This window comes from Toxotes jaculatrix, chromosome 7 (assembly GCF_017976425.1).
Source record: "Toxotes jaculatrix isolate fToxJac2 chromosome 7, fToxJac2.pri, whole genome shotgun sequence".
Lineage (NCBI taxonomy): Eukaryota > Metazoa > Chordata > Actinopteri > Toxotidae > Toxotes > Toxotes jaculatrix.
In genome coordinates this window covers 23875264-23900303 of record NC_054400.1, presented here as the reverse complement: position 1 = coordinate 23900303, position 25040 = coordinate 23875264, and the positions used below count along the sequence as shown (strand labels likewise).

General features: G+C 42.0%; 2 protein-coding genes across 2 annotated transcripts; both read right to left on the bottom strand.

Annotated features, from left to right (window-relative positions):
- Nucleotides 1-1198: 1198 nt before the first annotated feature.
- On the bottom strand, nt 1199-20290 carry mxd1 (MAX dimerization protein 1). The gene is made up of 6 exons (XM_041042864.1): nt 19390-20290; nt 18610-18709; nt 10135-10164; nt 5438-5552; nt 4996-5155; nt 1199-3705 (listed from the first exon to the last, which is right to left on the bottom strand). The coding sequence occupies exons 1-6, from the start codon at nt 19454-19456 to the stop codon at nt 3509-3511; spliced, it is 669 nt and encodes a 222-aa protein (XP_040898798.1). The 5' UTR covers nt 19457-20290; the 3' UTR covers nt 1199-3508.
- An 884-nt stretch (nt 20291-21174) lies between these two features.
- On the bottom strand, nt 21175-24994 carry snrnp27 (small nuclear ribonucleoprotein 27 (U4/U6.U5)). The gene is made up of 6 exons (XM_041042276.1): nt 24821-24994; nt 23451-23583; nt 22936-23051; nt 22730-22809; nt 21854-21918; nt 21175-21493 (listed from the first exon to the last, which is right to left on the bottom strand). The coding sequence occupies exons 1-6, from the start codon at nt 24855-24857 to the stop codon at nt 21439-21441; spliced, it is 486 nt and encodes a 161-aa protein (XP_040898210.1). The 5' UTR covers nt 24858-24994; the 3' UTR covers nt 21175-21438.
- Between the last annotated feature and the right edge of the window lie 46 nt (nt 24995-25040).

Sequence of the window (25040 nt, the reverse complement as noted above, 5' to 3'; positions counted from 1 at the left end):
AAATTGTTGCTCCACAATTCATTTTCAAAGGGTTTTTTTCCCCCACATTTGAAGTGATTTGCTTAGAAGACAGTGTCCAAATTCTCCAATTCTTAAAAAGTAAGTGCACAAAACGTCCACCTTTAAGTAATTGTTCAACAAACAGACATTTGACCTTTCTGAGGAGAAAGGTGGCAGGCGACGACGATGTTCATGGAGCTATGACGCGGTGTTGTTCTCTGTGTGTTTGTGTGTGTATTGTGTAATGCATGAAAGCACCACGCCTGAGACTGTCACAATGAGAAGGAATGACCTCTGTGATACATGTTGATATATCATATACACTCGTACATATCATATACTTCCGTTAGGTCGTACATTTGTGTCTGTTTTAAGGCATTGTTAGCCACTTTGTAAGCAGGGACAAAATGTGCAAAAACCAAATATACACATGAACACGAGTTTCCCCTGATGCTGAAACCTGTAGCTTAAACAACTGGTCTGACTGTAGTCTTGTTCTTTGAGAGATTCCACACCTGCTTCTTAAGGCAGATGCTGAGAGCACCAGGGTTTTTGTAGAGGGAAGTTGGGGGTGGTGGTGAGGAGCAATGGTTGCATGTGATCATTGAGACACACACACACACACGCACACATACACTCACACACCCGCCTCGCCTCGCCTGCACCATAGAGGCCAATGCAGCATGTGGAGGAAGGAGTCATGTTCACACATGGGTGCATGTGCAAACACATGTGTGGATACAGGAAACACACACAAGCACACACATGTAGATTGGCGGAAGACAGACAACGGACAGTCATGGATGGAGAAAAAGAGGAAACATGAGACACAGACAGACATTAATGCTTAGGTTAATACATGATGTCTTTGTTGAGTGGACTTTTTTTTTGCATTTTACTAGTAAACAAATGAACTGAAAACCAGAACAGAAACATACAAATGTTTTTTGTTTGTTTAAACCACCCACCCTCTACCACCCCAAAAAAATTCTCTCTGAAGACAGTGACGAAATAAACACTCACACAGTCACACATACTGTATACACATGCACACACCAACAGATGGCATTTCAGTGAACACATCTGCCCACTCACACCTACTTTTCAATACATTTCCTGCTTAGTCCCCCTTATGGCGTGGCTACACAGTTCCTCTCCGTTTGAAAAGGTTTCAAAAACAAAAGCAGCATTCCACACTCAAAAGACTGAACAATCTTATATCTATTTTTCTGATTTTAGTTTTTTGTTTTTTTGTTTTTTTTTTGGTGTACCATCTTCATGCTTTAACTGAGATTTACAAGTGGCGGATGCAGGAGCAGGGGAGGTTCCTTTGGCACTGTGCTGCAGGGTTGAGGGCGTCTACATACAAAAAGCTGCGATCCTCTCCCTGCCCGTGATGATTCTGAACCATACAAAGGACTAAAATCTCACAGGGAGAGCAGCCATTTTGTTTGAGGTTCCTAGGCACGGAGATGGGCGAACAGGCAACACGCTCTGCCAGAGGAGTCATCGCTGCCCTTAGCCCGGCCACCTGCTCCTCTCATTTTTATACTTTTTTAGTTCACATTTTTAGAACTTATACAGATTTTTTTGTCCTATTATCCCTCCGCTAAAGGGCAAGATGGCTTCGAAAAAAAAGCTAAAAATTAGAACCAACCACGAAGAAAACATTTCATTTGCTAGGAGCACCGTGCCGAATTCTGAACAGACACAAAAGCCTTGAGGCACAAGAGACATTTCTAAATATTCTATAGATTGACTAGGCTGTGCAAACAAACTACACATAGGAAACTCTCAATAAACCTCACAAGAAGAACATAGGCTATGACTAATTAAATATATTTATATATATATTCATCTATATATTTAGTATATCTAATAAATACATTTGTTGATAGACATAGAGATCTTTCTGTAAACTATTTACATTAAAAGGTATACATTTTTGCTGAAACAATAAATAGCTATCAAGGCAAGGCGAAGGAGAGAAAATCTGTGGTTTTTAACATTTTGGTGCTCTTCACGTGTGAACACAAAGAAAGAGTCAAGCTTTCTCAGTGTGTTCCCACTGAAAAGCCAAAGCCAGTCGCTCTGTTTCAGGGTGACTCGCCTCGTCTCAAACTAAACTCTTCCTTCCTAAATAATTGGCAGGAACATCCACTCGCAAAAAAAAAAAATAATAATAATAATGCTCTCAGTCTCACCTGCCTGTCCTCTCTACATAGTGGAATGTGCTCCAGTCTCTCGACTGCTCTCAGTAGATAGGTTCCTCCCTTCCTTTTAATACCTGGTGAACGGGGCAGTGAAGAAGTAGTGTACAAAAATGTACCAGCACCTGCCAAAAATATACCAGCATTCGGCCTGGTGGCTGGTGTTTAAAGTTTCCAAACCTGCCAGTGACCCCTGTCGTCGCCAGGCTCAAACGTGACATACACACATATGATAAAAGGATGCTGTAAAAACGCCACCGTCATCAGAGAGAGGCAGAAAACATCAAACCCACCCCCAAAAACCCTCCCATATACCCCGGCCCGTTCACAATCTCATGCTGCACAATTTTTTTTTGTTTGTTTTTTGTGTTACTTTCTCTTCTGAACTGCAGGCGCGGACATAAAATTACAGGGTAGTTACGAGACTGCCCGCCAAAGCTCGAGTACTAAGGGACGTATTGCTGTCGGCCCCGACAGTTTAGTTTAGTGTCCACAAAGTCTTCTGCACCGTACAGCACAGGCAGACAACTGACACGTTTCAAACACTCACTTCGGGTAACATTACTGCAGCAGCTGCAGTGGGGGCCTTTGAGTTTTTAAGAGACAGTGTTTGAAAAAGATGACACAGTCTTGTTTACAAAAGCAATTTTAAGTGCAAATTATCGTGCACAGATGGTTGACCCGTGAGCAGGGCGGAAAAAAAAGCCCCACCTCATGTCAGTGTCACACCTTTGGGAGGACTCTGTCTCGCTGGACAATAGGAGCGATGGAGGGGGGGTCTGTGTGTGAGTGTGCGTGTGTGTGTGTGTGTGTTAATGTATGCGCGTGTATGTGAAGTAAGGGTGAAATCTCATAAGTGCTTCCCATGGCTCTTGAGGCATAGAAAAAGAGGCAGTGGGATATTGTGTGGTAACATTCTCTGGCTGAAAGTTGTGGTTCTGACGGACGGGGGGGAGGGGACGGAGGGGGTGGAGTGTCTTTAAAATCCCACTCGTTTGATTGGTGCAGAGCAGAGCGAGTGACACCCTAAAGACTGACCGCTGATGATGGACTAGATGTGGGTGGGTGTCTCAGAGGTGTTGCAGTCTGAATGGAAGTCACCGTGGGGACAGGAAGTCCACAGAGGCCTGGCTGGAGGAGAGGCTTCAGACTTGGTCAGTCCTGGTGGAAAGGGAGGCAGGGGAGGGAAGGGAGGGGGTGGGGTGAGGTCATGAGCGGGACCAGGGAGTGGTGAGACAATCTTGGGATGGGATTGGCTGAGGGGAGGAGGTGGGTGTTGGGTCAGTGACCAGTGCTGTTTATAGGCTGCAGCCCAGCTGCTTGGCCCTCTCCTGAGTGTCCTGCAGGCGCTGCAGGCTGGCGCTGGAGTAGCCCTCGTCGCTACAGCTGCTGCGCAGGCTGCCTCGCTCGTCCCCTGAGTCGCTCACACTGCTGGTGCTCCACTCCAAGTCACCCAGCAGGTAGTCCGTCCCCTCCACGTCCACATCCAGGTCTTCTGTTGCCACACAAAGGACACAGCAACAGTGTTTAGAATAAGAGATGACAACAGTTTTTTACACCTGTTTTTGTATGAGCTGAATGTTTTAGCATCAGCTGATTCTGGGTCATTATTACAACATGAAAACTGGACATTTTCATTCAGTGCTGTGGCAAAACGCTTCTTTGTGTTACATTATCCTCACTTTCATAAAGTTGTTATTACATTTTGTTGTACCCCGAGATGCAACTACCTGCACAAATTTGATTGGCCTGTTGGATAATTATTTTCATTTTTAAATCATCTTATGATTATTTTCTCGATTAATCAATTACGTCTCATCAGTGTGAGCTGATGTCTTCATCAACAACAGTCCAGAACCCAGAAAATCCTTCCTCTGGAGAAGCTGGAACTTGGTAAACTTTGGCATTTTTGGTTGAAAAATGACTTCAAATATTAATACATACACAAAATAGTTGACAATTATTATTCTGTTGATTGGCTAATCCATTAAGTTTCAGAAAGGCTCACTGAACTTTAGAGTGCTTACGCTGGTTAGAAGTATTGTAAACACTATACATTACAGTTTGTTTGTTTTCATGCAGTCTCTGCCCAAGCAGTGACGTATATGAAAGCACAGTAATTCATCCTAATGGAGCTGGTTCCAAAAGGCCTTTTTCAGTGCAGACATTTTGACATGTCATTACAGAAAAATGAATAATAATTAACAATGGCTGTGTAGACGTGTCGGTTCCAGGGCTCTGCATGCAGGCTCAGTGCCAGGGCTTATCAAAATGGAGTCAGCATTATTGTTATTAATTACACCTGTGTTCTTATTGCTTTTCCCATTATGACAAGTCTAAATGTCAGCCATGAAAAACTGATCTTTCATAACTGAAACTTTAACAATATTAATACAAGTACATTAATACTTTGAACCTCGACAGCCATTTTGTACACTACAGTGGATCATTTTGATCAGTGGTTTAGTTTTTGATCAGTTTGATCTAAATAGTTGTTACCGTTGTTGTGATTTACAGGTTAGAATGTAATTAATAACTTTAATTAATACTTGAGGAAATAGTTACAGTTAAATAAAAAGTTTAAATAGTTTAGTTTAATAAAACCTTTGTCTTTATCAAAGTAAATTCAAAACATGAATTGAAAACTGAACTGAACTGAAAAGACACAAATGACCGCAGTAACATATTATCTGTTACCAACTGGCACAGGTACACCTGCTCCATCTACTTCTTTATGGAGAGCAGTGATTGTATTATGTAATATGTGTGCCTGTGTGAGGCTCACCCTGGTCAGAGTCAGACTTGTCAGAGGACACAGTGGAGCCAGTGCTGTCCATGCGGGTCCTCTCCACCCCCAGCTGCTCCAAACGCCTCCTAAGGTGTCTCTGCTCCCGCTGTAGCTGCTCCAAGGTGTGCTGAGCTCTCCTGTCACTCTCCTCCAACCTCTGTCGGACGGGAAGAGAAAAAACACAACACTTTAGGAGAACAGGTCATGTGTGTGTGTGTGTGTGTGTGTGTGTGTGTGTGTGTGTGTGTGTGTGTGTGTGTGTGTGTGTGTGTGTGTGTGTGTGTGTGTGTGTGTGTGTGTGTGTGTGTATGTTCCCTCAGTGGCTTATCTAAGACTCCAACACATAGTACTAATGCACTTATCCACCACAGCAGTGAGCATACTGCCCTCTTCATTAGGTGAGTACTACACACACACTATTACACATGCATACAGGCACCTTGATGTGATCTTTGGCCTTCATCAGCAGGCTGAGGGTGGTGTGCCTGTTGGCGTCTGGTCCCAAGGGAACAAGAGATTTCAAGCGCTCTAAACACAGCCGTAGATGTGCCCGCCTGGAAAGAGAAAGGAAGACACAAAAAGAGAGAGAAATTTGTCAAATATCATGTAAATAAAAACGAAAAAAAAAATATGTAGACACACACATACATACGCACAAAAAAAAAACAAAACACTTTTTGTCTTTCAACTACACCACATGGTCGTCATAAGTTGATGTAATTTGCTCAGATTTCACACAGTTTCGATGGACTTCCCCTTTCATTCAACTTTAGGATCAAGAGATATATAAATACTAATAAAGAAACAGGGAGACTGATTCATGATATCACCAACCAACAGAAAAAGAAGCAAGAAAAAAACAAAAACACTCAAATGTCATTGAGATATGTGTATTTTCTCAGTGAGCTACTGTGCGCGTGTTTTGGTCCTTGTGCATTTTGATACAAATGCTAGTGTTAATCATCAACATTACGAGGCAGCGAGTAAAAGGTTTGGCCATGTAAGACTCGATGTGTGAGACCCTCCCATGTATATTTCTTCCCAGAAAGTCAGCACAGTAACATTGTTACATAATGTTGCTACATAGGATATTTCAAGCAGTGATGTACAAATCCATCCTTGACGGGAAGAAAGCCGAAACATAGTGAAATCCAAAGATCATCTGTGACATACGTTCAGATCTGAATTGATTATTAATGTCACCTGTCCTATAACCACCACCACCCCCACCACCCCACAGTTCACATTTGAATTCCTCATCTCCACTCCATTTCTTCCTGTATCGCTTTCAGCCGCTCTAAGCTGGCAGCCTTGGCAGTTGCTAAGGTCTGGTGGGTGTTTGTGACCACTTGACCCCGCTGTTACACAACACACACCTCCAGCTCCAGCCTCGGCGGAGTGTGTACGTGTCTGTATGACTGTGTGCGGCTGAGCGAGTGGGCGTGAGTACGTCAGACTCTTCCTGAGAGTGAGTGTAAAAATGTTATTTTGGCAGCTGAGGGCTGGTTGGATGAGCTGTTCATTTATTGTCTGCTGCAGGTAATCCTGAGGCGAGCGTCACTGCCTGAAAGAGTTTATTCAAAGTGGGACACATGGAGAGGAGACTGATTTGAATGTGGGCAGAGGACACACACAAATATATTCTTACCCCCTGCCCTTTTAAAAAACACACACACACACATTGCAAGTGAAGCCCACACATGCATATACAAAGCAGTATTCAGCAGCTGAAGCTAAGTGCCTGTTTCTCAGCTGACTCAGTCCAAAGGGCATGCCGACTGTCATTACATAACATGGAAATGCCCTCGCCTGTGTTGTTCTGACATAATAAGGGATCAGTGGAGCTAGATAATGTTTGTTAAACAAAACTGAAGAGCAGCAGACTCATGAAACTGAACAGGTCACGTGGTGTCTGAGTGAGAGAAAACACTACGGGTGTGGCAGCAACACACACTGCTATTGCCACAGCAACAGGTTATTCTGGTTCAGTGTGGCTTCAGTGCAGTGTGTCAATAGGTGAGTATGTATGTGGAGCTACAGGTTTGGTTTGCGAGCTATCAGCCTAAGGCAAGAAACCTACATTTCTCTGCCCTAATTTCACACTTGTGTCCTTTTCTAATGCACACGACTGGTCTGAGCGCACCTGCTGGTGCTTTGGTGTGAAATAAGGTGAATGTGTAAGACCTGTTGCACCAAACAGTTGCAGCTGGGTAACTTCTTACAACCCAGATTGGTTCCTCTTACAGTAGCTTCTCACATACTAAAAACTACAACTAGGTCAGCGTGGTGAACTTTGCCTGTGCAGAGATAAATCACCCTGCCACCCTGGTTCTCGCCCTCTGACCCCCAGCAACTACTGCCCATGACAAGCTGGGAGGAAAAAAAAAAAAAGGCGTGGTGGTGGCTGGAGTTGTGTTACGTGGACATAAACATGCACACACAATCACTCCGGAGTCTGAATTTTACAACAGCAACCAAGTAAAGGAGTTTTACAAAACAGAGCAAAATAAGGGGTGGGGAGCTGGGTCTTACACCCCTCTGGCTTTGCTGACACTGGGTCACCATGAGTAATTTACTATCTGCCTGTGATGGCTTTCTATCATCAAGCTACTGGTGGGAGAAACTGGCTAAAGGCTATGAATGTTCTCAAGTGTAATACGGCTGTGGCCATAATTTTGACTTATTGCTGTGCATAAGGTGTCCCCATGCACACACACAGACAGACACACACAGACAGACACACACAGACAGACACACACACACACACACGCACACACACATGCACACACACACACGCACACGCACACACACACGCAGGCACACACAGGCACACACATGCAAAAGGCTAAATCCCAGGCACAGGCCTCAGTGCCATATATTATTCAGGCCGTCCACTGAGCTGCTGGTTTGGATCAGCTAGCACAGGCAGGATGTGGCGCACTCAGACAGCACACACACACACAAAAAGATTCATATTTTAGACCTAAAATGTCGGCCTGAGGAAAACAGCAGCAGTTTGATTTTTGTTGGCCTTATTAAAAACATGTGCAGCATGCTATCAAAGACTTGCACTAACAGGATATTTGTGAGAAATTAGCTGTGCAAAATAAGTTTCCTCAGACAATCTAATACTATATAAATACACTTGTCATGTCTCTCTTTCAATGCACATTGTGTACTTTACTCTCACTGTCTACCAACAATGGCTTTCATCCCTGACAGGGATACAACGAACCGTTATTTTCGTAATCCATTAGTCTGTCGAGTATTGTCTTTATTAATCGCTTTTTCTGTAAAAAGTCAGAAAAAACAGAAAAATGCCCACAGCTCAGAGAGATGTGTTCTGATGTTTGTTCTATTCCCAAACCAAGAGACGTTCAGTTTGCTTTCACATATGACAAAGAAAAGTCTTCACATCTGAGAAGCTGGAATCTGTGGATAACAGGCATTTTTGACTGAAAAATGATTATTCCATTCTCAAAATAACTGCCCTTTAATTTTTGGTTGATTAACTAATCAAGTGAGTTTAATTCGTTTTTTTCGTCCCAGCTTCTTAGCTAGTGAACCATTCTATCTGTCTGATGACCACTACTTTTTCACTACACACCTGACTTAATCAACTGAAGCAAACAGGAAGGGTAAGAATGGACTGATGAATTCACAGCCTGAAACAGAGCATACATTTAGCAGCTCTGTTGATACAGCTCAGCTGTAAGTTATTGAAACCAGATCAGCTGTTTTCAGGTGCCAAAGGGCACACTGAGTCACTTGATACAAACGTGATACCTCATTTGTCTCATCAGTTTCAGAGGGAGGTGAGAAACCACTGCTTGTGTTTGTATTCATATCAATCTCTGTCATTTTAAGAATGCACTTTTAAATAATCTGATTTTAACAAGTTCTCCCCTTTTATTGAGTCATTTCTTGATGATATGGCTAACAAAATCACAGTGCTCCTGCACACACTGAACTCAGCTGCACACACTTTGATAAGGCTCCTGGGTCATTCTGATATGATCTGGGATACTGACGCATGTCAACATCTTATCCCATTTACTGTTGGTTTTCCACCTCTGCAAAGGAACTCTTTTTAACTGCATCACTGCATGAAGCTTAGTTTCATTATTAATTCCTCAATTGCTTATTTTTATACTTCATTAGTTAGTCACCTGTGGTCCTGGAAGACGTGAGGCCGGTCCTGCCTGTTACAAGTTGCCTGAGGCCTAAAGTCTTAAGTAATCTCACAAGTGCACACACAAATGTTTTCATTTAATGTTGACAAAACATTAAAAAAGGAAACCTAAGCTTGAGAGGTATAAGCTTAGTAGTTTCACTACGCAGATATGTAGTTTTGCTGTATGTCTGTTTATCAGTTCAGCACTACCTAGAAATCAGGTTACACAGGAAGTCAGACAATGCGTTGTCATGCACTGTAGTAACAGTGTGGTTACTGTAAAATCCCTGTATACATGCAACGTGTTGAGTAATCCCTGTTTCTTCCTTAGTATGGAACCACAGCTTACGTAGAATAAAGGCCTTTTCACACCCACAGTTCCTTTTCTCTAGGCTGAATCAGTGGATTTGGGTTGTAAACTGCTGGTGATGTGTTTTCCACTTTGTTCAGTTTCTTTTCACGCAGAAAACCAAATGAACCACAACAGATCACTCAAAGCCAGGTGAGAACGCTCGCCTCTGTCACTGGTTCAATGTGTGTGGAGCGGGAGCGAGAAAGTAAAGTCAGGAAGAATGTCCTGAAGAAGCTCTATCTGTTTTTGTTTTGTTTTCAAATTATTGATTATCACTGATTATTGACTGCTTTGGATTTTCAGTTTCCTTTTCCTTTTAAATTTTCATTTAATTATGACCCGATTATCCTGAATATTAAAAATAGTTATTTACTATTTTCTCTTAAGTTTCTATTTTCGCTTTTACTTTTAATTCTGGGTAAAACGAACCTACAAACTTAACAATGATTCATAACCATCTGATATGAGGAAATATTTTCCACTGACAACTTTTTATGGACACTTCCACTGTGACAGTGTGGGAGGACATTTGTGGTATGAGCAGGATTTTTTTTTTATGAATTGAAGAAAAGCACTAACACACACGCACACACACGACATTTTTACATACCTGTTCTTTTCCATTTCATTGTGCGTAGACCTGTGGAGATAAAACAGAACACAAATGAGAAAATGACAGCACACATAATAACACGATCACTGATTGAACAGGGTTAGATTTCCCCTCTGTGTGTGCCATCACTGCAGTCCAAGGCCTTACTGCAGCAGAGTGAGAGAGAGAGAGAGAGAGAGAGAGAGAGAGAGAGAGAGAGAGAGAGAGAGAGAGAGAGAGAGAGAGAGAGAGAGAGAAAAGGCTGTGTGGGAGTTTATGAGCAGTCAGAATGGATGACAAAATGAGATCCTATGAAAAAGAGGAAAAGACCGGGTATTCTGATGCCCGGGGCTTGTTCTACAGAGCAAACTTGAGCTTTTTCAAGGACCACACTCAGATACATGATGAGGAGGCTGGGAGTAAACATAGTAACCGTAACCAGAAACAATAGGCAGGAGCCGAAGGAGACAGGAGACTATGGCCCTTCATATTGCCTGATTATCCATTGTGCATGTAGTGCTGAGCAGGGTGGGGGTGGGGGAAGCCACAGTGCTGAAGGTAAACTGAGCGCGATGGAAGTGTGCTAGAGGCCAATACGACTCCTGCACTGCAGTGTTAAAGCGGCACACACGCACACACACGCAGAGAGGGAGAGAGAGAGGGAGGGAGAGAGAGAGAGGATGATCAGATGGGGTCAAGTGCAGCTTTTGGAAGGAATGTGCTGGTCTGACCTGTGTGAAAAGGGGTAGGTGGGTGGTGTGGTGGTGGAGGGGCAGAGGGCAGAGAAGAAGATCCCCTCCTGCATTCCTGAACTCTCCTCCACCTCTACCGGACCCCCCCGCCCCGATCCCCCCAACCCAGGTCCCAAAATAGCCCCTGCACCTTCAGCTCTGCTAGGCCCAAGAATGTCACCATGCCATGGCCGGGATCCTCACAGGACACACACACGCATGCACGAACACGCACATGCACACCTTGATCCACCTTCATGTTTGACAACTTAGCTTCAAAACTAAGCTTAGTAATAGTGTCTGTCACTATCCTCAGTCACAGCCTCTGAGCAGCCATGGGTCTCTTGCCCGTGTCTGTATGTGGGGCACAGTGGGGGTATCACCTTGTTTCAGCTCGTCTCTTTGGGTGCTCTCTATCTCACTTGGCCGCCTCCAGCCAGTGTGAATTCCTGTGCAGGGCACGCAGCCACTGGTGACATAACAACGCTAGCAGGGAAACGATCCCACTTATTCAAGCTACATTTCAGGCTCTGGGACACCTCCCACCTCCTGCCCTAGTCCGATTTACCCTCTGCCCCTCTACTACCTAACACATCCATGACGCGACAAGGTACAGCTGATATTAAATAATACTGAGTAATGAGATTTGTCATTGTGAGCAGTGTGGAATAACATATGGTTCCGTTAAATATATTACATTGAAATCCTGGTCTTTCCATTCGACCAGACTGACTTCATCATACTTTGTCATTGCACTAGATTACATTATATTACACTGAATCACAATGTTACTATAATATTACACAACTGCTATTTTCTAAAGCTCTAACTAATCCTCTGCAGAGAAGGAAATAAATACCTCAGCAATCTACAGATCAAAGTGACTGCTCCCGTTTCCATTTCGATTAATTCACTCGACAAATGTACAATTTGAACAGAACAGGAAGCTCTCTGGTTTCCCAGTCCACCCAGGTGGCTGGCAACACTGAGAAACGTAGCTACAGCCAAACCTGAGAAATGTAGCTACAGCCAAACTTCACTGCGATGAATGCTGAGAAGCTGTGATTCTCGGCTTGCTAAAATGGTTTTTCTAGACACAGTTAACAAAGTTAGCGTATTTATCATTTACAGACTTATAATTGCCTCCTTTGTGTTTACAATTGTGAATCAAGAGTCAGAGCTGAATCTGAATAGTGAGATTCTCAAAGATTCCCACTATAACCACCCACATACAACAAACAATACTAGAGTTTTGAGGCATATACTAATACCAATATTTTGGAGTTGAAAAGGTCTGAACACAATATAGTAATGTTTTTCAAATATTTTACAGTGTTGAAATCAACCTGTCAGTGCTCTCTGGTGAACCTGAGTTTGGGTCTAATAGTATCTTATTTTCATAGTTCTGGCCATAATTTTTGTCAGTTATGATAAGATTTGTGCTCGTATCTGGTCATGTGGTAGAATTTCTACAAAAGAGTCTGACGTTCGTTTGGAGGTAAAACCGACAGCAGCACAGCTGAGATGTGGCTAAGAATTCCTCATTCCACAGGAAGTCGGTCTGTGAGCTCCAATAATAATTCTACAGTTCACTTTCAATTTCTCTTCCAAAGAAGTGAGCTGGTGAGAACAATCTTATTTTCAGCGATAGGAATAACATCCAAAACTATGAATGCAAGAGCCAGGATGTATGAAACCTGGCATTTCCTTTAAAGAGAGACATGCCGAGCACGACACAGATCAGGATCTGTCTGCCCAGTAACTGAGAAAATGAATGACTATCCTCATCCCAGGCTTTGCTCTCATTACCATTCTCTCTCCACATATGATGTAGACCTTTACTTCCTCATCTTTGAAATGGAGGAGCTGGTGCTCTCCACCGCCTGCCAAGACTAAGAACAGAGCTGGAAAGACACATAGGGGTGGAGGAGGTGAGGAGAGAGAGAAAACCCAAGAAGGAGAGAGAGAGAGAGAGAGAGAGAGAGAGAGAGATGAGGAGGGATGGGGGAAGTCACTACAGATGACACACATAAACATGGTGACTCCCATCCCCCACTACTCACACGTCCATGCCATGGGGGAAAAAAAAAACACAAACTGGAGGGGCTTGTACATACTGGGCTGAATGACTAAATACATACATGGCTGCCTGCCCTACATTTCAGCCAGTCTCAGCAGCGCCAAAAAGAAAAAAGAAAAAAAAAAAAAAAAGATCATGGCTGATCAATTAATGATCTGCTCTTCCACGGCAGAAATCACCAGCACCCCCTCCCCCAAAAGAGGCAAATCCCTCAGTCACTGTGCTGGTCTGCCTATTTATGACCGAGAGCCAACATCATATCAGACCGTATCAAATCATCCAGGCTGTGCAGAGACCCTTATTAATAACAAGCGTGGCTGTACTGCCTTTAAATAGTAATGAGTAATAGCTGATAAAGTGCTCACAGCTGATGAGGAAGTTGATGCAGTTTAACCTAACTTTGTAGTTAAACACCAATAAATGGTGAAGTAAATAATGATTGTAAAAGGTTTCATGATTGGAAACAAGAACAAACCTGCAGGAGCTAGTTGTCTACTTTGCATATTATAAGCTAGTCCCACATTTACTTCACCCAGCAAGTCTAAAAATGTAGTGCTATGTAAGCACGTTAAGACACAAAGCAGGTACATTTCTGCAGCACCCCACATCCTGTGTCTTTTAGTTTTTATGGTGGCAAAGGAAGAACGCTACAAATATGTCACAGTCACTGACAACACTGTCAAGCCTAACAGCCATTATCCTGGCTAACAGGCTAAACCAAATATTTGACTAACACCAATTTCCTTTTAAAGGGCAGTGTTTTCTGCACACATACATATATGTTGGGGCTCCAACTAATTATTATTTTTACTATTGATTAGTCTCTTCTTTATTTACCTGATTCAGTCTATAAAATGTCAGAAAATTGAGCAAAAAGAGCACATTGGTGTCTTCAAATGTCTTGTTTTGACCAACAAAAACCAAAGGATATTCAATTTGCAATGATACAAAACAGAGAAGGACAGGAGTCAAAGCAGCAGTTTTGGGGCATTTTTAGTGTAAAATTACTTAAACAATTAGTTGAGTATGAAAACAGTTGCAGTTTTATTTTTTGTTGATCAAACTGCAGCTAATCGTTGCAGTTCTAGCAGATCAACACATGAAGGAAAATTCTCTTCCTGTTATTAAGTAGGCTGATGAGGTAAATGCAGGTAATTATTTTGATTTCTTCAATTTTGTCAGTCGACTAGAGTGGAAACGATTAACCAATTAATCAACTAATCAACTGACAGAAAATAAGTGGGTTTTGGGCTGTTGGTCAGAATAAACAAGATATTTGAGGACGCTGTCTTGGACTTTGAGAACTTGAGCTGGACTCTATTAACTGTATTCATAAAAAGTGTACAGAGCAAACCATTAACTAAATAAATAATGACCCAATTAGTATATAGTGGTAAAGATTCAGTTCCAGGCGTGACTCAAGTGTCTGCGTGGAGCAGTCTTGTAACTTTAGATCTGAGGTTAATATAGCTGGATATTCACTGGGTTATGAGGGCTAACAGGTCTATACATAAACCTATTTATCTGTCTATTTAAATGCTTCACCTCATGTGATCTATACATGGGATAGTGAATATGACATTTAGCCACTGAGTAGACCCTTTAGGTCGGGGTATTCTCCAAACAAACTAGTTCATACAACGTGTCATCCGGCCACATCCGAAATGCTTATAGCTGTTCTGAACAGCAAATGCTCAAAGCCGAGGTGACAAGCCTGTCATCACAGAGAGGAGGAAGACATGATAATAGATCAAATGGGAATAATGGCGCAGACTTTTGAACAGTCTCTCCTTCAAGCCATTTGTGATGTGGCATTTGTTTCCACTCAGGAAAAGTGACAGAAGTAGTTGTATAAAGAACCGGGGGGAAAAAGCAAGTTTAAAAGAGAAACTCCTACTAATCAAATCCTGAACACTTTCTCATGAGAAAGTGTTCAGGATTTGATTAGTAGGATGCAGTAGCATGCAGAGATGTAGACAGTGCAAAGGGGCTGTGATTTGGTAACAGAAGTGTATACACACAATATGTAGTGTACTCAAAACGTATATGCCCTGCATGTACGTTTCCGCAAATATATATTCAGTCTGAATGGGTTACTGTGCATTATCTGACTGGTTGTCTCTCTGCTCCTCTGTAACTCTGCATCATGGCATTTCACGGCTGCTTCCCACCTCATAAGGCAATTATGGTATTACACTAATTAACTGACTCTGTCCACACACACCGGCCAGTGTTTTTTCCGTCACCCTTTTTATCCAGCCTCAAAGTTGTGTCCACTGAAAAAGCAGGTCTCCCAGTGTCACTGCTTATCTTAACATTTATTCGTCAGCCTTTATCACACCTTCCATATACTGACATGCCAACTTTTCCACCTCAGCCAAGAAGAAAACTCTTTTGTTGCACGTATTAGGTGTTTCTTCCAGGGTTTTTCTTGTGCATTTGGTTACTATAAACATACTCCATGAAATCATGTGGGTCATAAAGAATATGGCTCCACCTGCACTGCCTTTATTCATGGAGCTACACTCATCAAGCACTTTATTAGGAACACCATACTAATACTGGGTGGGGCCTGTGTTTGCTTTCTAAACAGCTTCTGTTCTTCATAGCATGGACTCTTCATGATGTTGGAAACTTTCCTCTGAGATTCTGCTCCATGTTGACATGATTCACCACATCATCTCTGCAGATTTGTCAGATGCACATTCATGTGTCCATTCTCCTGTTCTACCACATCCCAAAGGTGTTCTACTGGATTCAGGCCTGGAGACTGGGGAGGCCTCAACTTTAGCTCTGTGACAGGGAGCATTATCATGGTGGAAGTAGCCGTTAGAAGATGGTGAACTGTGGCCATAACGGGATGAACATGTTCAGCAACAATACTCTGACTGTGTTCACTGACTGTGAACATTCAGACCATGATTGATTGGTATTAAGGCCCAAAGTGTGACAAGAAAACATTCCCCACACCATCACACCACCACCACCAGCCTGGACTGATGACACAAGGCAGGTTGGGTCAATGGATTCTCCAAATTGTTGACTCCAAATTCTGACTCGACCATCTGCAGGCTCAGCAGACATCCAGTTTCATCAGAACAGGCCACATTCTTCCAGTCTTCAGCTGTCCAGTTTTGGTGAGCCTGTGTCTGCAGCCTCAGATCTCTGTTCTTGACTGACAGGAGTGAAACCGGACGTGGTCTCTGCTGTTGTAGTTCATGCACCTCCACCAGGTTGGACGTGTTGACTCCTCTGACCTCTCTCATCAACAAAACATTTCCGTCCACAGAATTTCTGCTCACTGGATATTTTGTTGTTTTTGGCTCCCTTCAGAGTTAAACTCTAGTTATTGTTATGTGTGAAAATCTGAGGAAACCAGCAGTTTCAGAAACATTCAGACCTGGCACCACAATCAGGCCACAGTCAAAGTCACTGAGATCACATTTTTTCTCCATTCTGATGTTTGATGTGAACATTATCTGGAGCTCCTGACCTGTATCTGCAGGATTTAATGTGTTGCACTGATGGCACGTGATTGGCTGATAAGATAATAGCATGAATTAGCAGGTGTACAGGTGTTCCAAAAAAAGTGCTTGGTTAGTGTATCATCACTGAAAAAAATCAATGCACTCAGTCTGTATATACACACACACACACACACACACACACACACACACACACACACACACACACACACACACATATATTAAACATTCTAAGTCACAGGGTCATGAAACCAAACTGCAATCTAATCACAGCGCACATTGATCTGTTGGGCGTGAATGCAACACAAATCTGTCCTCATATGATTGATTTATGGAATTCAGGTTACAGACTCAGAGTGTACACTATGTGTCTGCAGCAGAGTCCACTGAGGTGACTGGAGCTGCCAGGACCTGCCCCTGCACTGAAATGTCTTCTGCAGTCACCTTGACTGACCCAGTTTGTCTTACCGAGTGGCCATTCACTTAAAGCCAGACTGGTGTTTGCTGCTGTCAGTCACACTTTAAAGAAGACAAGAGAAAGTCTAAACGTGACCGTAGACCAACAGACTCACACGTACACATGCAGCCACAGCTCTGAATGTCCAAGGAGCTTTTCTGATATGGATAAATTAGCCATTTAGCCATAAAGAGAATTAGTTGAGAGGTGGGGGGGGGGGGGGGGGGGGGGGGGGGACAAATGTCTTTAGCACGACATGCACACTTCACTGTGTGGTCTGTAACACAGCCAGTTATAAACCATCCTCCAAATACCTAAACTGGGATATGCATACAGTATGTCAGTGCTGCTGACAGATTACCTGTCAGGTTTTGGACGTGTTACTACCTGAATTTGAGCAGAGAACATTTTATGTTTTAGACATTAATCGACAGAGCTATATTTCCTCCGAAACAAATGGTTGGGGTCGGACCAGAGATTTTTCACACGGGTGTAAATTTTCCAAAAAAAAAACACCATGTACAAGTATCGCTCGCTTTCACATGGCTTCTTTTAGTTGGGAAGAAAAATCTTTATATTTTGAAGTATAACAAATACGATGATCACAATTTCAGAAGTGGGTGGATAGCTTAATTTTGTATTACCCTGGTTTTTGGCACAGCACAAAAACACACAAAACTAACAGGAATACAGCCAGAAGAGACAGTGAAGAAGTGAGGTCTAAGCATAGTCAGCACCTTTACCCTTCAACTATTAGCTCTGCTGGTAAATTTGGCATGTTTTCTTTTAACAGCCCCAAAGTTATATACAACAGAGGTTTTAATGAAGTTTGATCACACAACTGCCATCTTGTTTATACAATACATATTATGGTGAAGCATTCATTGTCACTGCGTCCTTGGTTTTTATCAGATTTTGAAATGTTCTTTCATTTCCGCATTCTTAACAGTCTGTAACTCAGTTTTGGTAGCATAGGAGTTTCGAGAATTAATTATGCAAATTTTGGAAGACGCAGAGTGAGGGAGTTTGTACTTGAGCGCTGGTTGCGGTGAAGCAACGTTTCGTCACATACTGCAAGATGTGTTGCAATCAAATCTCTACAACCTTCTAGTGCTTTTGACAGTTTTCTGAGTGGTGCATTTCTACAGTTTTTATAACGTGCTTATAAATCCCATGCACTTTGATCAGCTGAAACTAAATTTCACATGCTGACTGAGACATCACCACAGATCATGTCTTCTTAATTTCAGAGAAAAACATGAAGTCAGTTTTGAGACATAAACTTTTTGAATTTTTACCACCCCTTAGACGCTGAATGACCAAAGACAGCACAGTGAAGCTCAGAGCTGGCATCCAAGCAGGCTCATCAAATCCGGTTACACAAACTTGAATCAAATTTGATTTATGAGCACCTATGTGACGTTGACCTTAACAAAACTTAAGAAAAGGTTTTTTTAATATAAAATCACGTGATCAGAGAGGGAGGATCCCCCATTTAGAAAGCTGTGAGATCATCTACAGAGCCCAGAGGCAAAAAAAATGTTTTTAGCTTGTGTTCCCAGCTCAAACAGCCAATTATGATTCTGATTTGAAAAACAAACACCAATCTGGGAACAATGGATTGACCCTGTTGCACTGTGGGGGGGCACGATAGAGGTGGGGATATGATGGGCGGCTTATTGCTGAGCTGAAAAACAATGAAGTGTAGTTTTTGGCCACAAGGACCTGAACAGCCTTTACCTGCTACTTGTGTTTTTCTTGCTTTTGCTTTTCCTTTTCAGGCTTTCCCTCTCTCGACTGCTGATGAAGGGTGGCATGGAGGCATAGCCATGTTCTGCTTCTGCAAAAAAAATAAAAAATAAACAACATAGTGGTCACATGTTCTGGCAATGCATCGGCACCACAGTGAAAAGAAGCCAAACCAGGAATAGGAGAACTGCAAAATGTGCCACATTTGATCTTGATCCTTGAGACATTCAGTAGCAGCATCTTGTGCTGAAGCACAGGCATGCAATGAATGGATTTCATGCAGTATATTTATACAGTATTTTCTCCCCTCAGCCTGGACAATGATGTCATCTTGAACTGGAATAAACCCCACTTGCAAACCACAACAGAGGGAAAGGAGGGGCCTCCATGAAAACAATGTCTCCCTGCACATTTGACTGCATCTGCTAGATATGGATTCATTCTTTCATTATCAGAAATGCAAGTGCACGTGTGTTTGCACGTATGCATCATAAACCCAAAATGTCTGAATACTGATTAGCACCTATCTTGGGTAGGCGATGATTTCGGCTGTATTGTGCAAAAATCCGATAACGGTAATGTATTTAATGCATGGCACGATTACTTGGTATAAAAATAATAGAATTAAAATAAAATACAGGACAGGCAGACAGGATTTAAGAAAGCTTCGAAATGACAGGTGCATAAATGAGCGTGATTAGGGGGGATGGGTGTCGATGTCATGCTTCACAAATAAAACAGACCATAGTAAACAATGTAATTATACTTTACCTCGTTCCCTGCGATCAAGGTACTCGGCTGCTTCGATCAACATCTGCACCATTCCGATCGCCGCCATTTTCAACAATAACACTGATAATATAACAATCCGATGAGGGATTCCGTGGCTGTACACAACCTGCCTCAGGTCCTACCACTGGCTCTCCTTCTAACACTCAGGTGGCTCGTTGCTCTGTCAGTGATTATTTTAAAAGGCGAGAGGTAACGTTAAACAGTTACTCCTGCAGCGTCTCAAACTGGCTATTTAAAAGTTAAAGGTCATGAATACAGCACCAGTCTGTTTTGAAAGCCGAACAGTTTTCGTCCTTAATGATTGTTAAAATGGTTCAGGTAATGGTTTGTTGTTAGCTGGCTAGTCAAGGCTGGCGCTGACACGTCTTCAGCAGCTATGGTTGCTTTGCCCCGTTTTACAGGCAAGCTGTTTGCCAAATATTGTTAGTTTAAGCTAAAGGTAGTTCTTCGAAAAAACGGCTTGTTAAAAAAACGAAAGAAGGCTTTCTTGGCATATAAAATATATCGAGTACTCAGTATATGTGCTGTTTGGGGGGAAAAAAAGAAAAGAGAAGAAGTTGGCTAATGTTAGCGCTATAGACAAGCTGCCAGAATAACGATGAAAAGTTCTTCCTAGCTCGGTTGTACAGTATAAAGGTTGAGCCAGTCGAAAGACAAGGAGGCTGTTGGCTTGTTCAGTTGTCACAGACTTGCCTGATGTGAAATGGAAAGAAAAACAAGCTAGCTCTCTTAAAGTTCAACCGACGATGTCATCCAACCTTATCGGTTCGGGGATATGTGGCTGGCTAGTTTTGTGCTGGTTTATCGATGATCACGCCTGACACGTCTCGCTGGAAATGCAGATAGCGACTGACATCAGCTAGGGAACAGTGAGTGTTTATCAAACTGCTGCCAAATTAGTGGCTTGTTGATCTGCACAACGGCTAACTACTGTACTTCACCACAAAGCTTCTGTGTTCTGCGATATAATTGGGTACTGGACATAACAAATGAAGATGCTATTGGGCGCTTAAGCTGTCAATCACCGGGAGGGGTCGGCACTGACTGCCACCGAGGGCCTTCGTCAGCCATTTTGGTTCTAATTCACATTTATCTACATGCACTACGAGGAGCCACAATGGACAGCGTTTCTGCGCTGCACATTGGCGCTCCGTGATTGGTTGCTTTCTGATAAACTTGATATCCATTGGCTGTAATGCCCACGAGCTAAAGTGACAACGCCCGCTTCTGACAGAAGACACGCCCCTCGGCCATGCTGTCTCGCGGTGTATGGCAATGACTGGCTCCCGTGGTGTTGTTTGACTTGCTTCTTGATCAGGGATTGGCCAGATTCACATGTTCTCTTTCTATTGGTCTCTTGTTTCTCCTATCACAAAACGTTTACTCGCGCAGGCGCACGCCCACTGCTTTCAGAAATGAGTGGAATGAAAGTCCGTATCAAAAGGAGATGGATGCCCATTATAAACCAGGACAGGACCTACAGCAAAATGGAACGGATTTATTTATTGAAAAACACCCTTCGGCTTGGACTAAATTTAATCCGCGAATGAGAAACCGGCTGATAGTGCCTACATTCAAAGAACATTAAATTGGATCGCATTTGGCTGCACAAGAATACATACCCAAGAAATACCTGAGTGTAGGATAAACTAGAGCCTGTTGCATTGACTGCAATACTGTGATCACACTAATACATGATGTACATCAAGGCAGGTTCTGTTGGCTTTAAAAGTATACATATGTTTTCATAGTCAGGACTGCAACCACATTTTAAAGGCTTTTATTTCAAATAAAACAACAACATAAAACTCCATGAACTGTATCCACACAGGGTCTCGCCCCAAATACTCAGGTGTGGTCTTCTGCAAGCACTGTTATTTACATTTGTGTGTTTACTTGTAAATAGGTATATACAGAATTGTTGCTGCACACAAAAGTTAGAAATAACAAGAAATAACATAATATCATCCACTGTGAGAGGAGGACAGAGGTACGTTTCTTGGGTATCACAATGAGTTGCTGATACTTTCAAGCAATGAAGTCCAGTGGTCTGTTGAATCCACCTTTTCTGTTCATGTACTGCCTAAAAAAAAAAAAAAATATATAAGAAAACATTACATCACTGTTACCCTCGCAACACTTGCAGATTACATCATCGAGCACCAATGGGAGAGCTGGGATCTCTGCATAGAAACACCTGCAGAGGTGATTGGCTACAATAACAGTGGTTTACACTGAGAGCGCTCACTGTCAGGGGACTGAAAAGTTGACGTTTTTACTCAGCAACCTGACTAACAACCGTGATTCAGACAATAGCCTCGAAAAGATCACTACATAATAAAATACAGGCTCATGAAACCTTTGCAAAAACTGTCTGTCTGTGGCTGCACACAGCCACAAACAGCTCTGTGTTATTAGAAACTGTTTGTTGTTGTTGACGTACCTGTATTTCCTCTTCATGGTCACATTGACAGCATATGCATTTACTGATCCGTCCGTTTTCTTCCCCTGTTTGAAAACAATGTTACTGTATCTCGCATGCCACATATGAAACATCACAAACATGACAGTTCAAAAGAAAGAAAGTGACATGAATTAGGAAATATTGTCTCTGTTTGACTCCCCATAGCGCCTTTTATTTACAAAACTAATTTGTTGGGACAGTTTAGAAACTGTCTAAGCCTTTGCAAACCTTTAAAAATGGACTACAAAACTACAGCAAACACACCACTGAGAAGTTGTGCAGAAATAATTAAAACAAACTACTATACATGGAATGTTTGATTTACTTGTTGGTGTACAAGCTGGTGTTGGTGTAACCGAGATGGTAATTCTTTTAAAACATCATAAAAACAATGAGAATGTGTATTTAATAATACTGACTCGTTTCGATCCACTGACAAAAGAGTTCCAAGATATCTGCTTCAACTCTTCAAGTTGTGCTAATGCACAACTGGCCAACTCAATTTAGATTTTTAGATTTTTCTGTTTTTTTTTTTTTTTTTAATGGTCAAGTGATCAGTCTATTTTTTTAGGGCAGTGACCTTTATAACTGGCCTAAAACATAGAAATTAACAAGGAATCAGTGCCTGTTAGATGAAGAAAAATCCAAGGAACAACAACAAAATTGTGCAGAGGCTACTGTTTGTATCAACTGTAGCTGCTGTTCACACTGTGTGGAAACTTATATCACAGTGGATAAATTGGTACATTGAGCAGGCTCACAGTTACAAATATACATCTGTACCTGTCTTCAGTTTAACTGAAGAAATCAACTGCACCTCCTTGTGGCTGCATAACACAGGACACCCTTTCTCACCTTAGTGGTATCAAAGGAGCCAAATCCCATCAGTTTCATCATCTCGATTTCCTCTTCCGTTTTGCCCTGCATGTCCTCCGCTGCCAAATAATGATGGCAATGGATTTCGGCAAAAATGTTACATTTGAAAATGCCATAAACAGAAAAAGGTGAATTTCCTGCTTAATGTGTATGAATATGGAATGTCAACATATGATTCACTATACCTGAAATCTGAATGGGCTTTGCTGTCTTTTCCTTAACCTCTTTACGTTCATCCTCACGTCTGTCTTTCTGTCTCACAGGAGAGAGGGAGGAGGAGCGATGACGTCTAGCAGGAGACCTGCAGAGGGAACACGCAGGTGGCTGCAGGACAAGTTATCCCAACTACTGAGGGCAGACATGTCTGCGACTAAAGTGATTAAGGTTGTTCATAGTTTTTAAAATCCGTTTAGGTTGCACAAAAATATGCTTGGCCTCTAATAAAAAAGAGAACCACAAATTCACATGTGAAAGACAGACCACAACATTTGTGCTGGAGATGGAAAACACTCACTTGTAAACATGTGGTTTTTAATATAATTTCTACATAATCTTGTCCAAGATACCTTCATCTATTTCTCTTGAAATTAAAAAAAAATAATTAAAAAAAGAACTGATTTTTGAAACAGATTTCTGTCATTAACCTGAAAAGACAACCAGACACACCAACAAAGAGAAACACCATTCAGGACTTATTCACCTCGAACGCCTCCTGTGAGGAGACCGTGAGCGACTTCTGCGCCTGTCTCGGTCGCGATCTCGAGAACGAGAGCGTTCCCTCTCCCTTCGCCTTCGGTCACGCTCCCGTGATGTTGAGCGGGAACGTCTTCTCTCTGCGGGAAAGGTGGAAATTAGATTGTGACATTAGCTGTAAACAGAGCATACTGGCATCCACACACTGCCACACTCTTCTCTACAAAGACAATTTAAAAAAACGTCTTCATGTTTTAAATACACAATATAACGTGTAAAAATGCCATTGGCATCATGCAAGACATGTTTTTGTGTTTTATGTAGAGTTTTCTTTTACAAAGATACATACAATTCAAATGTATAACACAAGGCAAAGGGATTACTGATAGGTGACCTGGAAAAAGAAGAAACATGCTCTGAAACTGCCAATATAATGGTCATGTAAATAATTCTTATTGTTGATATAATCACAGATACTGCAGTGTTATCAAGACTGTTCTTCTTTGATCTTGGCCGACAAAGTTTGCAAGAACACATTAGCATGCAGCTGATGTTCAGCCTCTGATCTCACCCAATGTGCTTTCAAAAAGCTTTATAAATTGGTTGGGAATGAAATCCCTGCTTGATAAGGTACATTTTTCAAACAATATCCTATAAAATACATCATGGATAATGGCTGAAACTGATAACACGGAGACACACTGGCCCACCTCTATTTGTTCCTATAAACAAGGCATGAAACATCTCTCAATAATTGTTTTAATTAATTTAATTTTATTTACTTCAGTGATCCCTCCTGGGGAAATTAATGCCTCAGAGCGGCTAAACACAAACAACAACGTCAACTCGACAGCCAGTAGCTTAAGTTTGTCTGAATTTACGACGTTATCTGTGCAAAAATAGCAATGAAATTGCTATAATATGCGTATGCACAAGAATTTCCGCTAGTGCAGCAGCTAATTTTCCGGTATTTTCAATTGTAAATATCCAGTATTTTTAGGAGACGCCTGGAACATTCTGTTAACCTCCACATCCTCACACTCATCTACACACACAGTCACTACGATACAAAGCAATTTAATATCACACGTATAGTATAATCACAAGTATAATCCTGCTGAATGATTAACGTTACTTCAATAACTACACTGAGAAACATGTGTAGTTAGCTTAGTTAACTTACAGAAAGACGGAATAAATGTTATACGCGCCACGCTTTAATGTGTAAAGTCAGTGTTAAAGAGAGAAAATAAGTTTACTAACATTTTCTCATAGGCATGCCTGCTTTTTTTCCAGTGAAAAAGAGAAAACAACTTTAGAGCCAGATAAACACACGCAGTGTAGCGTTAGCTAAATTAGCTACGTCTAATTTCTTACCTCGTCTTTGGGGAGTTCGGCTCCTGCTCCTGCCCATTTCCCTCACAGATCAAATGTTACCCTCGTAGATCAAAGCAGTACTAAACAGAAAATTTGTGGTTGCAAATATTAACTAACTGTGGCTTGTTTTAATTTCGTTAACGTTAATGGCTGCCACCCAGAGCGCTCCTCTGTCTTTTGTGGTGGGTATAAGAGCTTCCGGTGACCTTAATGAGTAAGA